At 47.5% G+C, this 15,706-nt stretch overlaps 1 protein-coding gene across 7 annotated transcripts in view; it reads right to left on the bottom strand.

The window, feature by feature from the left end:
* Positions 1-6,234: 6,234 nt before the first annotated feature.
* Positions 6,235-15,706, bottom strand: part of CDC27 (cell division cycle 27) — a 30,239-nt gene continuing 20,767 nt past the window's right edge. For 6 of the 7 annotated variants that reach the window (XM_065855907.2, XM_065855906.2, XM_065855911.2 and 3 more), the window contains 6 exons: positions 15,124-15,332; positions 12,600-12,717; positions 11,441-11,569; positions 10,959-11,033; positions 10,545-10,725; positions 6,235-7,566 (listed from right to left, as the gene is read on the bottom strand). In XM_065855907.2, the coding sequence (XP_065711979.1) occupies positions 7,484-7,566; positions 10,545-10,725; positions 10,959-11,033; positions 11,441-11,569; positions 12,600-12,717; positions 15,124-15,332 (795 nt within the window). In that variant the 3' untranslated portion in view covers positions 6,235-7,483. Of the gene's footprint in view, positions 7,567-10,213; positions 10,283-10,544; positions 10,726-10,958; positions 11,034-11,440; positions 11,570-12,599; positions 12,718-15,123; positions 15,333-15,706 lie in introns of all 7 variants that reach the window. The other variant, XR_011735544.1, reaches the window with a different exon arrangement.

The raw sequence follows: 15,706 nt of genomic DNA, 5'->3' as shown, positions 1-15,706 counted from the left end.
CCGCCCGGCGCTCCCCACCCCACGGCGCTCGCCACCCCCCGGGGCCGCCCCCCCGGAGGCAGGGGCCCGGTCGGGAGGACCCGGGCGTTGGGCCGTCTCCCGGGGCAGCCACGGGCCCGCCCGGGCCGCGGGACCGACGGCCGGGGGTCGGCGGCGGCCTCGCCGGGGGGGTGGCTCGGGGGTGCGGAGGGGCGTCCGGCGGGTGACGGGACACGTCTGCCCCGCAGGTGACACTGGATCGTGCCCACGGAGGACGCGAGGCGTCCCGCGGGCCACAGGCCATTCCTGATCCACGGGTGACACAGGCCCACATCCACGGGTGTGGAGGCATGCCAGCCACACAGGTGACCCCAGGCCCCTGTCCCACAGGTGACACTGGGCCTGTGTCCCATGAACGATATCAGGCTTGTGTTCCATAGGTGACACAGGCTCTCAATCCACGAGTGACACCAGGTGCCTGTCCCACAGGTGACACCGGGGCTGCAGGGGGTCTGGCATTGCTGGCCTGTGTTCCACCACCTGTGGCCATGCCCAGGCTGGCCCTGAGCTGCGTTGTGTCCCCCACGCTCCGCCAGCTGGCGGGACCAGCAGCAGCTCCTTGCTGCTGAACTCAGGGTGATCTTCAGTGTCAGCTTCTCCCAGATAAGGAAAACCCTTCCACTGTCTTCTCCTCCGCTCGCTTTTGCGGGCGATACAACAGCGGTGGTCTTCATTCAGTTGCTTCCACTGCTGCCTTTTTTTTTTCTTTTAGCTTTTATCCCAGTGATGGGCTGGTTTTAATTCAAATAAGAGGCATGACTCCTTGTCCCACAGGCCAAGGATGAGACAAGCTCTGTCACTTTTCGCTGATGATCCTGTGTGACAAGAGTCCCTGTTTCCCTTTGTGACAGCAGAGAGGATGTTTGAGATGCTCCAGACACACCAACAGCAGCACCAATATTGGGGACGACATCCTGGTCCTCAGTACCCTACTCTGCCCAGGAATTCCCAGGATGTTTTGCACCATCATAAAATATCTCCAGTGTCTGAGCAAAGCTGAGTTCTGCTGGTTGGATCAAAGTGAGAAAGTCCCATTTCTGGCTCCTTGGGCAAACCAATCTGTGATGGGTGTTAGCAGTGGTTTCTTGCCCCAGCACCTTCCTGAAGTCCAGGTAGGTCCAACCACAGATGATGCTGAGGGAGGGAGGGACATCACTATACCCCGAGACCTTATGCAGGATTAGCTGAACATTGGTAACTGATCTGCCTTGCAGAGGCAGGAGACTCCCTTCTCTGTCAGAGGATTACCACGTGCACACTATTAGATACAAGCTGTCTTTTCCACTTCAGCAAGTATCTCCGATTTTAAGGACCAACACGAATTTTTCACCACCACTTATCTGGTACAGGAGGATGCAGGGGGAACTTCTGGCCCTACTCAATGTAGCAGCCAAACTCCTCTATATTTAAATAAAAGCTCATGGATGCCCTACACAGAGCAGCAGCATTAACAATCTCATGTACAGACACCATCCTCTGCCTCTCCTTCGCTGGGGAAGGTGGTGTCCGTATGGTGTTTGCAGTCAGACTGTTTTTCCTGGTTATCCAGGAAAATCCAGAATACGACTGCGTTCTGCAGGCAACTGCCAGCGACGCAGCGGGTTGCCTTGAAAGAAGTGCTTAAAAGCAGGTGCGGTAGATGTGCCACTCACCCGGCACAACGGGGCTGAGAAATTCCTGCCAGAAAGTGCCTTTTCTAAATCTGTTAAGACACACGAGAAACCAAGAGGCAGAAAGTAGCAAAGTAATCCTCTTGTCTTCTTAAGCTCCCTTTCCGAATGTCCCAACAACAAAGCATTTCTGGTGTTCTGTACCTATGAGAACATGAACTCCTGCATTTTGAAACAGGAGGAGACTTTTTACCAATAAAATGTCTGAATGTAGAGATTGTCAGAAAGGATCTTGTGACTCTTTTCTGGACATGGTTTTCTGGGGTGTTTTTGATGGAATTTACCTTTGAAAGTGTGTGTTTTTTCCTGACCTGGGAAACATTTCTGATGCTTCCCTTATAGGTACCATCAGGATATTTGAAATCCGTCCCATCCTTTGAGGCTAAATGAAATAGTCTGGACCAGGACAGCAGGTGCCAGATGAGAATGGGTCAGAGCATCACATGAAGGTGGGGGGCTGGACCCCAAACCCCCTGATGGATGGACCAGGAATGCAGCCAGAGCCACAGATTAGAGGCCTGGACACCAGCAGATACTGAAGCCATCAGTGTCCATGTTTGCTTGTGCTGTGAGGCTGCAGAGGCACGGGGCACGGTGCTGCTGAGCATCACATCTGCTGAAATGCTGAGGAACCCCAAAAAGCCTCAAACAGGCCCAGTCCCAGGTGAACATGAGAGTTGGCTCTGGAGAGGGTGGTCAGCCAGCCCCTGTCTCGGACATGTCATCCTGCCACACCTGCTCCGCCGTTTCTCATCCATCTTGCACCTCTGTTGCTCCTCAGCCTCCTTCACCCTTTCCTCACCTGCCCCATTTCCACCTCCAAAGGCTGTTCCTGGTCTGTGGCTTTGCTCCATGACCCTGCCCAGCTGCAGGCGCAGACACAGAGGCTGTGTGGATCCAGTACTGCCCCTTGGGCAAGGGACCAGGTCCCAGGTCCCCTCCTGTCCTTGTTTCCACCACTGTAGGGTTTCACAGCAAGGAACATCTCCCAGGATCCAAACTGACCGAGAAACCAGGTGCGCCACAAATACTGATTTGAAAAGCAGAGGGGTGAAAGCAGCAGAGGAAGTAATTCTCCATGTTAATGTGATTTTAAACCTGCCTTAGAAACCCTGCTCTTCTGTTCCATTTAAAAAAATGAACCGGCGCCTACTCCTGACCCAGGCCTGACTCAAATGGAGTCACTGACTGTCACCGAGGAACAGAAAATACGGAGATGATGTAGCAGCAAAGTTACTGATGAAGAACAGAACGAAGCACAATGTACCAGTAAGAAGCTGTAGGTGTTTATAAAGACCACGTGTTTGTAAAGACCAACATGCCAAAAATATTCCTAAGCTGGAAATCCTGAGATACAAATAACTCCTGGTGTTGGCTGCACTGCTGCGATTCAGACACAGAATGAAGCATTGCAGCTTACAAGTCAGATTTCATGAATGCTTTGCCTTTCTCTGGAGACACCTAAAGCTCAACCTACCATTAACAAAGCTCCGTTTCACCACTCGAAAGCCTAAAATCACCCGTACTTGAGCCAACACAAGACACTGCAACTGAGTCACAGAAAGAATCACTTGTCTCCTGCTGCCATGTGCAAAGGAGGGCAGGAACTCGGCTACAGAGAATTTCACTGTGGGACTGCATTTGTACACCGAGCCATAAAAGTCCAGGGTTAAAAGAAACAAGGGAAAAGAGAAGTATGAGGCAACTGGGTCTAGGAAAGGGTTAAATTCAATGTCACTTTTACAGTCAAACTTGGCTCTCAAAAAATTACTGGATTAGGCCAATACAGTGGATGAAAATGAACATTAAAAGTTTTAATCCAAGATTACTGTACCTGTAGCAAGAGAAACTCCTACACAGCCACGAGCCCCAGCCTTCCCGGCAGCCGCTCGTCCGGGGCTGAAGGGCAGCAACGTCTGCAGCCACCTCCCTGCTGAGCCAGCAGCAGCTGCAGCCTCGGGGTTCGGAGCTGCTATGGAAAGCAGAATAAAAATCATGTGTGTATGTATATATATATATATATGTGTGTATAAAATCTGTTCCACACCTGGGAGCCTATTGAATCTCCTGTCGAGCTGCAGGATGTGAGCTGATGATGAACAGAAATATTTGTGGAAAGCTCACACCCCACACCTCACCCAAAAACCTGGCCCAAAGAAATGGACTTGCAGCCTGTGGCAGATTCACAGGTGATGCCAGGACAGACAGACAGACGCAGGACAGAAACCAGCCCCACATGCCCCCAGGTGTGCCCACAAACGTCCGGAAGGATGAATCCCATCACTGACCCCAATGACTTGGGGATAAGTCTGCTTTTAAAAGTAGTTTATTTGGATTTTCCACATCCTTTAATGAATCACAAATATATTAACAGAAAAGACTTTTTTTCCTAAGACTGTACAATTTTTGAAATAAAAAGTCAGGAAAAGCCCCTCCCCCCCCCCAAAAAAAAAAAAAGAGGAAAAAGACAAATTACATTGTTTCAATGCAAATAGTACACAGCACACCCACACTTCCCATTTTTTCATAGTTTGTTGTAAGAAATGACAGTTCCCTAATTCTTCCAGTGAACACTCTTGCTTGAGCCTGGCTGCCACAGCACCACCACGCTCGCCATCCTGCCAACTGTCCCTCTGCAACGAGAGCAACATTTTATCAATTCAATACTGATTTTGTGTATGTATTTAGAAGGTAAAATAGCAGCATGGTCTAAATGTTACTTGACATTCTTGGGGAGGTGGCGGGGGGGAAGAAAAATCACTTTAAGGTACAATGTACATATAAAGCAAGGGACAGTTTTAAGTGATAAATCTTGCAGATAGCACAAATATCCTTACATCCCAGCTGAATTAAGAGCTCCTTGCAAGGTGTTGAAAATTTTATTACAATTGTTCACGATTTTTAGAGAACAAAAGGAAAGGGAAAAAGGCACCAATTTCCTAGGTCTCTGGTCCCCATTTAAACAACAGCATTTGCTATGGAAAAGTCTTGAGAGTAGCACCTGCTTACTCGTGCTTTTTGCTTAAAAAATACGTTGGGAACCAAAAGGAAGTCAATCAGCAAGTTAATTGGTGGCATTCACACAAGTGCTGCCTCCAGATCTTGTGCTGAGGTGGTGCTGAGAAATTCCTCCTCACAGGGACGGACACACACGGGAGAGACAGACACGGGACACCCGGCCCGAGCTCGGCTGTGGGTCAGATCAGCTCTGGGAAACCCGAGCCCCACGCTCCCTTGGTGCGGAACCACTCCGGAGTATCTATTGCCACAGCACAGCACGCGGGGTTTGGTGCCGGATCCCCCGGGGCGTTTATCGCCGCAGCACAGCACGCGAGGCTCGGTGCAGGATCACCCGGAGCGTTTATCACCGCAGCACAGCGCGCGGGGTTTAGTGCGGGATCACCTGGAGCATTTATCGCCACAGCACAGCACGCGGGGTTTGGTGCGGGATCACCCGTTTATCGCCGCAGCACAGCGCGCAGGGTTTGGTGCGGGATCACCCATTTATCGCCGGAGCACAGCGCGCGGGGTTTGGTGCGGGATCACCCGGGGGGTTTATCACCACAGCACAGCATGCGGGGTTTGGTGCAGGATCACCTGGGGCGTTCATTGCCGCAGCACAGCGCGCGGGGTTTGGCGCGGGATCACCCGTTTATCGCCGCAGCACAGCGCGCGGGGTTTGGTGCGGGATCACCCGGGGGGTTCATCGCCGCAGCACAGCGTGCGGGGTTTGGTGCGGGATCACCCGGGGGGTTCATCGCCGCAGCACAGCGCACGGGGCTTGGTGCGGGATCACCCGGGGGGTTCATCGCTGCAGCCGCAGCACAGCGCGCGGGGCTTGGTGCGGGATCACCCGGGGCGTTCATCGCCGCAGCACAGCGCGCGGGGCTAGGTGCGGGATCACCCGGGGCGTTCATCGCCGCAGCACAGCGCGCGGGGTTCGGTGCGGGATCACCCGGGGCGTTCATCGCCGCAGCACAGCGCGCGGGGTTCGGTGCGGGATCACCCGGGGCGTTCATCGCCGCAGCACAGCGCGCGGGGCTCGGTGGGCGCGGGGCAGCTGCAACACCTCATGATTTTCCAGTCTATTCGAGAACTTGTGGACGCAAGCTGATCAGAACTATGTGACAGAAGCACAAAGCTCCTTTAATATATTATCATTCCTCAGATTTTAGAGTTTCCTTTTCACACTATTAGGGGAGTTTAAGCCTATTTTTCACTGCTTATCCTCCCTCTGACTTCTAACAAAAAAAACCACCAAACCCAACGGAACTAAGCAAAAAACCCCCAGAGAACGAGACTTTTGCTCAGCACTTGAGGATTATTTTTCCAATTACAACAGTGTCTGTGTGGCTCGTGAGCAGAGAGGAGCTGGGACAGAAAGATGTGCCGAGTGTAAACAACGACAGAATTAAAAACAAAACCAAAGTTCTAAGCGTAACTAAAAGACCCCTAAAACCCAATACATTCAAACCAAACCAACACCAAAAACCCTATACCCAAACATTAAGACTGATCACATCTGTTGCTATGAAATTCATATCATTCCCAATTTATTATTCATAAATTGCTCTTTAAAACTGCTTGTATCATACATTTTCTTTATCATCACTTCATAAAGGGCACCAGTTGTTGCTACAGAGAAAGATAATTCTGGACTTGACGTGGCGCAGCTCGCTGTTCCCAGAGGCAGCCTCTGCAGAAGAGGAGAGTCGTCCCAAAGTGAAAATCTTAACAGCATAAAAAAAAAAAAAAAGGACATATAATTGCACCGTTTTGCATCCTGCTTGGGCCACTCTTCACAAAACAGCTTTAAAAACGGATACTAATCTTAGTTATTTGATGCATTTGACTGTAAGGTTCTGATTGCATTAAGGCTTCCACGGTCTTCCCAGTTTATCTGCTTAGAAACACAGTCACTCTGGCCTAAGGGTCTGATGTTTTCACACCACAGTTGTATCTACATCTCTCTCTTGATTTTGCCCTTTATTAATTTTAATTCTTAAAAGGGGAAGAATAAGTCAAGGGGTATATGAAAAATGAAGCATGGCCTTTGACTTGTTTCTTCGAAGTACAAAGTAAACACTGACCTTTCAGAAACTGGGTGAATAAATTAATTCCTGGTTAGAACATGAAAGCATTTCACAAAAGCTTTGATTCTGCAATGTGATTCTCCTGCACTCCTGAGCGGGACACTGACACTTTACGGTGTCTGACACGCTCCCAGGCCCGAGCACGTGCATCGTGTTTGTTCACTGGAGACACTGCAGCTTTAAGGTCATTTACATTCCCTGGCATTTAAGTTACAATACAATATGCAAAAGTCTTTAACAGCCTGAATTTGTCAACACTGTTCTTGAAGAACTTGGAAATGAGGTTCAGCACTCTGCTTACCACGAAAGAACCAAACTAAGACACATTTCTGGAAAAAGAACAAGACACTGCTTCATTAGTACTATCCCCACATCTACCAGCTTCGTTACAGCAACCCACAAGTCTTTCTTCCATGATATTTTTCCAGCAAAGCTGAGTCCAAAAATAGCATTTTCTCCTCACTTTCATAAATGCGTACGAGCCAACCAGTCAGACCAGTAGCAGCTGAATAGCACTGCCATTAATTCCGTGTACAGTTTAAGTCTGAGTGGTGTTCTCATGGTGTCAGTGGAGAATAATGACAATGCTGGCTCAGTGACGTGAAGACCCAGGATGCGAAGGAAGGGGAGAACACAACAGTACCAGACACACACTCAAGCTCAGACACTGGCTTTTGGAGGTTAAAATTCATCACTTTCAACTGCGTGGAGCTGTGTGTCATCTGCATCTGTCATGCTGCTCTCTTGGGATTCATCTGTGCCAACTGGGAAGAAAAAGAAATACAAACTAGTCAAACATTACTGGGCTGCTTCTCTACAACCACTGCCCACCCAATGAACCCCAGCGTGTTGAAAGCACAGCAGCAATGGGTTGGAGCTTCCTCTCAGAATGCTTTAAAGCCATATGGCTTTTTCCTTTTTTCCTTATGGCTGACCCCTGTCAGCTTAATGGAGTCTAAATAAAGGTATTTAGAAAGGAATTAATACAAAGTACATATTAACGAAACACCTCACTTTAACCACAGAATCAGAGAATGGTTTGGGTTGAAAGGCCCTCCCCGTGCCCCCCCTGCCATGACAGGGACATCCTCAGCAGCTCAGGTTGCTCAGAGCCTGTCCAGCCTGGCCTGGGATGTCTCCAGGGATGGTACATCCACCACCTCTCTGGGAACCTGGGCCAGGCTCTCACCACCCTCAGGGCAACAACTCCTTCCTCACGTCCAGCCTGAATCTCCCCCCTTTAGTTTCAAACCATCACCCCTCGTCCTGTCACAACAGGCCCTGCTCTAAAGTCTGTCCCCATCTTTCTTATCAGCCCCTTTTAAGTCCAGAAAGGCCGCACTAAGGTGTCCCCGGAGCTTCTCTTCTCAGCTGAACACCCCAGCTCTCTGAGCCTGTCCCCCAGCAGAGCTGTTCCAGCCTCGGATCATTTCTCTGGCTCCTCCGGCCCCTCTGCAGCAGCTTCATGTGTGTCCTGTGCTGAGGACCCAGAGCTGGACCAGCACTGCAGGGGGGGTCTCACAAAGCAGGGCAGAGGGAACAATCCCCTCTCTCCACCTGCTGCCCACGCTCCCTTCGATGCAGCCCAAGATACAATCAGCACATTGCCAGCTTACCCGCAGGTCCTTCTCTGCAGGGCTGCTCTTCATCCTTTCCTTTGCAGCCTGTACTGACACCAGGGGTTGCCCTAACCCAAGTGCAGGACCTTGCGCTTGGCCTTGTCGAACCTCATAAGGTTCTCATGGACCCACTTCTTGACCTTGTCCAGGTCCCTCTGGATGGTTCCCATCCCTCAGCAGTGTCACCTGCACCACTCAGCTTGGTGTCATCCCCAGACTTGCTGAGGGTGCACTCGATCCACTGTGTCACTGATGAAGGTGTTAAACAGTACTGGCCCCACCTTCTGTTAAAATCTGAATTCTGACACCTAGCTAGGCAGAGATTAGTATGGAGGATTCCAAAATTGCCTTAGGAGCAGTTTAGCCTTCCCACTCCTTCAGACAGCATCAGCTCCCTGAAGTGCCCACATTAGTTACCCACTCCATTACTGCATCATGACCACTTAATTTACAATCGAATAACATTCCATTAGTAGTGTTAGGCAGCCTCTACTTAATCCCTGTGTCACGACAAAGAATACTGCATAAGAGATGTGGCAAGAACTCCTTTGAGTAAATGCAGACAGACATTTCTGATGCTGAAGATTTACTTGGGCCTAGAGCTTCCAGGAAAAGTAGATTCCTACTGCTACTTGAATACCAACAGCATGTCGTGCACAGCATACAAGATACACGTGTACATACCCAAAGGCTACCCTTAAATATTTAGCTTCTACGCTTGTTAAAACTAGAACAAAAGGTAAGTATCTAAGGATGGTTGGTCTTCACACACAGGAACATATAATTTGAGTCTGCTTTCCATAGTACAATTTAGCATATTCATTGTAAATTCCCAAATACCCAAATTGTTTCATCTGGAGAAACAGATGCCTTTGAATGCTTTAATGCAAACAATTTACAGGTTTCTGTACAATGGACACCGCCAGTCCAACGCTGGGCAATTGAATACACAAAATGGCTTACACTAGCCGATAAATTAAAACCAATTCTGCTCCCACCCCCAGTGATACCTTCATTTCCTTTAGCTTGTCTCATATGTCCTAAAAGAGTTGTTCAGCTGAAACTCTGAAACTCTTCTGCAGTTCATCTGCACAGCCAGGGAGACCAAATTGCTCACACACACCCTCACTCTGTTTTATTTTATTTTATGTTTTGTCACTTATTGAAGTGGTGGTGTTCTGTGGGTTTTTCAGACGTTGCTCCTCAGCAGCTCAAGCACTCTGTCTCCATCCCTGTCCGAATCGCGCTCAGCCCTGGTGACCCTGCGTTCTAGATCAGCCCAACTACAACAGCAGGGTAGAAAAAACCACTTTCTACTTCAGGAAGTGCAGCACAGGATAAGTGTCCAGTATTAAAAAGCACACTGTACACAGGATCAATAAAATCTACGTGATATACAGCAGAGATGTGTCAACTTTTTCAGCTGAAGATTTAGAATTACAGAAAGTAGCATACATCTATTAATAAGAACACCAAACCTGTTATTTTTTACTTTGGGAGAAAAAAATTGCTTATGAGTATTTACTTTCTATCACTATTTCAGTCTGCAGAGGTCTGTATTTATGACTATCCATGCTCCACAGAGCTGCCCATGCCTTTACAGATTTAAGTTCGTAATAAAAAGCTAGAGAACAGAAACCCGGGCAATTCCTTTTTGTGCATTACTGGCAAGCAGCGTAACAGGAGTGTTTTATGTTCTCCATATTCAAATGAAACTGTTTCCATTATGTTTCCTTTTATGTTTAGCAGACAATTTGAAAAAACTGATACTTTCAGTTGCCATTTGGGTTACCTTGAAACGATTTGCTGCTCCTATGAGGGACGACTTGCAGCTCTGGGAACATCTGGCTCTCCTAGGATACTATTAGACAATCATGATTTGTATGATTTTTCAGTAGTCATTCTCTCTGTCTCACTCTATCTACAGATTCTACATAAATGTCACAATTCTTTATACCATGGTTACTATAGGAAGCATGAATAAATTCTTCTGAATGAAGAGCCTCTGTAGTTCATTCTTGACAAGAAGCAAGGCTGAGCATGTTTCACTTACTAAACCAGGGTTCTTCCTACCACTTAAGTGGAAATATCTCTTTGAACGACCAAGGGTTGGAAATACAAACCTGATTCGTAGGGGTAACATTCACTGATTTGCTCTTCTTGAGTTATTGGTTCCTCATCATCTGGAAGGTAACGTTTATCGATGGCCTCCTTGATCTGGTTATTGGCTCCTTTGGGATCCAAGTCCATGGCCCATGAGAAATTCATTAGGGCCAAATGTGTTTGGCCCAGTTTTTTATAAACCTAAAATACAAGTATAAAAGGCTACATTTACATGAAGTTGTTGTCTTTTGTATTTAAAAGCTGATACATAATAAAGCCGTGACCAGTAAGCCTCATCTGAAGCTTCAGGAATTTTTAGAATATTGCTCCAAACGGAAACCGCTAGGCGACAGACACCACATTTCCTCACTAGGCGTACACTTCCGCAACGAAAGAGACCAAGGAACTTACGATCCCAGTTGAGTTTTACTAACCTTTCCTATTAAAAAGTAAACAAGAGACTCTTTGGGTACAATCTGTTTCAGTTCTTCAAGTTCTTGTAAAGCAGACTGAAAAGGAAGAAGAGAGGTTAGGAAGCACAAGCTAGCAGTCTGCAACCAGTTTTTGCCATCACTAAACTGTGACTTAGTACTAATGTGGACAAAAACAAATCTTGGCATCTACATACGGTACATTCCATCAAGAACAGGGTTGCACTACAATAATAACTTTAAAAGCATCGCCTGTTAGCCCTAGATTTTATAGCCATCAAAAATTTAACATAGTTTCCTTGGCAAAGGCGGCACTTGTCAAAGCAAACGCTTCATGTTGGCCTCCATGGGACAGGCCAGTGTCCCAGGCTATTCCCGCAAGCCCTGATGCTACTCAGTGGTAATCTGCGAACATTTGGTTTCCAGTGCATTCCCATTCCTAGCCGCAGCAATTTAAAGGTAACTTAAGGTTAACCAAATCTTACCTTGTATTTTTCATTTGCAAACAATACAGAAGCTCTATGGAATTTGCATAGCGGGTTCTTGGGGTCAATGTTAATAGCTTTGTTTAAAGTATCCAAAGCCTTCTCAGATTTTTTCAGTGCATGCTGGACCTACCACAGAAAAGAGAGAACAATTTTAAAAAGGAAAACAACAGCTCAGCTGCCAGACAAGGACATTCTAGACCAAATCTTAACAAGCTTTCTTACAGGAAGAAAACGTCAGCTTGCCTTGTCTACACCTCAAAACATTCTCCCCTCCCAGTGGTTTACAGAAATTATTTAACCTTTGGCCAGGAGCGAACTCCATGCCTTTCTCTATACATCAATGAGAAGCAGCCACTATCCCCGTACCATTCGACACAGCTTTGCTGACGCACAGAAGGCAAACCAACACCAGCAGGCAGCCATCCACCACGCTTACGCAGCCTTAACTCGCCATCACAAACACCTGAGGACTGCTGCTCAACTCTGTAAGCTGGAGTGAGGCTACAGCTTAAGGACCACAGTGGCAGATGGATAATTGACCAACTTTTCAAATAGACCCATAAAATTAAGCTACTCAATGCTAGTTGAAGTAGCTGCCTGCTACTTAAACTTTACTTGGCATAAAGCAGTCTAAGAAATAAGTTTGTCACATCTGCAAGTGACTGGAACGAGGGCAATGTGAACATAAAGCCAGGGCCAAAATATCACACCCTGAAAGGCAAAATGGGTGCCTTAGCATTTTATAGAACTGGAAGTGCTGATGCAACTGCTTGCAACAGCAATTAAAACCCACTTCATTTCTTATGTCTCAAGTATAAAAACCCCTATACTCTGTTCACATGAGTATCTGCACACAGGCTTGATTTTCATATCACTACTAGTTAGGTCAACTCACAAACACGACCTGATAGTATAATTCCATTATCGGCTAAAAGTAGTTTGGAAAAATAGGAGGGTTTCTTTTCTGACCCATTAATTCTGTATCAGAATTAATCGATTAATAATAATTCATATGGCACTTAAGATCCCCAAATAGGTATTTTGAACTTGCTACGCTTTTTTGTTAAAAAACATTCAGAATTACTTTTCTACTGCAAATAAATTACAAAAGCAGATAAAAAAACCCAAAGACAGAGTTAAAGTGCAATCTACTTACCACCCCGATGTGACACAGTAAGACTGAGCTCTGAGGATTGATATCAAGTGCTTTCTGGAAATGCATTTCTGCTAGACTGAACTTTTCCTGTTTGTAATAAATCATTCCCAACCCATACCTGCAAGTAGAAAAACAGTTTTTAAGTAAGACTGTATTCTAATGAAACTAGTCTTTATCAGTGAATATGACCTGGAAGAAACAGTCTACAGATTTGCCAACCCCCTCGAGGGTGGGAAGCAAGTTATTCTGGGAAAAAACTACATTTAAAATTTACCTCCCCCCCAGCCCCGCCGCCCCAATGAGTAGTTTGAATAACTGATATTTGATACACAGGAATACTGGCTAAACAACTACAAAGCAAAACGCATAAAAGGGATTGGAAGGGACCTGGAAAGCTCATCCAGTCCGATCCCCCCGGAGCAGGAACACTCAGCTGAGGTTCCACAGGAAGGGGTCCAGGCGGGTTTGAATGTCTGCAGAGAAGGAGACTCCACAACCTCCCTGGGCAGCCTGCGCCAGGCTCTGCCACCCTTACCATCAAGAAGTTTCTTCTCAAATTTAAGTGCAACCTCCTGTGTTCCAGTTTGCACCCACTGCCCCTTGTCCTGTCACTGGTTGTCACCCAAAAGAGCCTGGCTCCATCCTCCTGACACTCCCCCTTTAGATATCTGTAAACATGAATGAGTCCCCCCTCAGTCTCCTCTTGTCCAGCTCCAGAGCCCCAGCTCCCTCAGCCTTTCCTCACACGGGAGATGCTCCACTCCCTTCAGCATCTTGGTGGCTGCGCTGGACTCTCTCCAGCAGTTCCCTGTCCTTCTGGAACTGAGGGGCCACAACTGGACACAATATTCCAGCTGTGGTCTCCCCAGGGCAGAGCAGAGGGGCAGGAGAACCTCTCTGACCTACTGACCACCCCCTTCTAACCCACCCCAGGTACCGTTGGCTTCCTGGCCACAAGGGCCCAGTGCTGGCTCATGGTCACCCTGCTGTCCCCAGGACCCCCAGGTCCCTTTCCCCTACAATGCTCTCTAATAGGCCATTCCCCAACTTACACTGGAACCTGGGGTTGTTCCTGCCCAGATTCAAGACTCTACACTTGCCCTTGTTCTATTTCATTACATTTTTCCCACCCAACTCTCCAGCCTGTCCAGGTCTCACTGGGTGGCAGCACAGCTTCCAGTGTCACCACTCCTCCGAGTTTGGTGTCACCAGCAAACTTGCTGACAGTCACTCTATTCCCTCATCCAAATCATTGATGAATATATTGAATAGTACAGGCCCCAGCACTGACTCCTGAGGCACTGCACTGGATCCAGGCCTCAACTGGACTCTGCCCATTGACCACGACTCTCTGGCTTCTTCCCTTCAGCCAGTTCGCAGTCACCTCACTGCCTGCTCACCCAGACCGCACTCCTCAGTTCAGCTGGGAGGATGCTGTGCAGACTGTGTCCAATGCCCCACTCAAGTCAAGGGAGATCACGTCCACCGCTCTGCCATCATCCATACATCTTGTTGTGTCCTCATAAAAGTCAATGAGGTTGGTCAAGCACGACTTCCCCTTGGTGAAGCCAATCCCTCACCACAACCAGGGCCTGTGACTGTGAGGCTGCTCTCAGCTGCCTGTAGAGGCCTCATCAACTTCCTCACCCTGATCTGGTGGCCTATAATAGACACCCACAATAGTGTCACCCTTGCCAGCCTGCCCCTTAACTTTAATCCACAGACTCTCAACTTGCTCCTCATCCATGCCCAGACAATACTCAATACATTGTAGTTGCTCTCTCACGTAAAGAGCAACTGCACCACCACGCCTGGCTGGCCTGACAAGGACACAGCCATCCATGCCCACATTCCAGTCACGTGTGCTGTCCCCCCTGCCACCAGGTCATCATCTCCTGCCCTAACACAGGTTTTTAACTCCTCCTGCTTATTCCCCATGCTGCACGCATTGGTGCGCAGGCATTTCAGAGCGAGCTGAACACTCCGATTTCACCCCAGGGTATGGGAGGCCTCCCAGCCTTCATCGACTCTAGGGTGATGCCCTACTGATGCAAGCCCAGCTACAACCCCATCCACCTTAGAGTCTAGTTTAAAGCTCTCCAAATAAGGCCTGTTAATTCCTGTCCCAAGAGAGTTTCTCAAGGCTAAGTGACTTTCATTAGCAGAACTTTTACTACTTTGTATATTTTTCCTACAGAAAAAGCTGTAAGAAACTGACTGTATCTTAAGATATAAAAAGCGGCAGATCTCATCATTCCAACTGCAGCTGAAGAACAATCAACTAGAGGGATGAGGAGCGCCACACAGAACAAAACAGCTGGTATACTACAGCAAAGATCTGTGGAAACCAAAAAAGCTCCATTTTTTTTTTTCTGTCCTTGCAGAAATAACTTGAATAAAGAGATGAGGCCCACACCTTCTGCAGAAATAGCCCTGCTCGATAGCCACGGCAGCACCCAGAGGACCTTTCTCCAAAACGAGTTCTGTATCACATGCAAAAGGAGAGGGACAAAGCAAAACTTACCATGCATTATAGTGTCTAGAGTTGACTCTAATTGCATTTCTAAAACAAGCTAATGCTTTGTCTAGTTCTTCCGTTAACACAAATTCATGCCCCAACAGGGTATAGGCATAAGCATAGTTTGGATCAACTTGAATGGCCCTCTGGAAGAACTTGATCGCAATGTCATGCTCTCGTTGCAAGCTGAAACAGTTTCCTGCAGCGCACCATGCCTAGTGGAAACAGCATTGCAAAATTAGCACACTTTTTACGACTCAGAGTGACTAAATTGGAGCTGAACAGATATTTCCATACTGATTTACGTAATTATATATAACTTCCTCCTAGATTAAAAAAAAATAAAGCAACATTTAAGTCTCATTCCCGAGAGATAGATAGGCCTAAGTACCCCCTATAGCTAGATAAGCTGAAATACAGAAATTGAGAACCTAAGGACACTCAAGTTTGTGTTGATTAGATACTTTGACCAATGACTAAAGCTTTTGAAGCTGCTGAAAAGGCTAGAAATAAAACACCTTTGCTATTTATTTCACTCTTCAGTTCCCTCCAAATGACAAATCTGGAAATCTGCAATGCAACAATTTTA

Source organism: Patagioenas fasciata, chromosome 22 (assembly GCF_037038585.1).
Source record: "Patagioenas fasciata isolate bPatFas1 chromosome 22, bPatFas1.hap1, whole genome shotgun sequence".
NCBI lineage: Eukaryota > Metazoa > Chordata > Aves > Columbiformes > Columbidae > Patagioenas > Patagioenas fasciata.
This window is presented reverse-complemented; position numbering and strand designations above follow the sequence as displayed.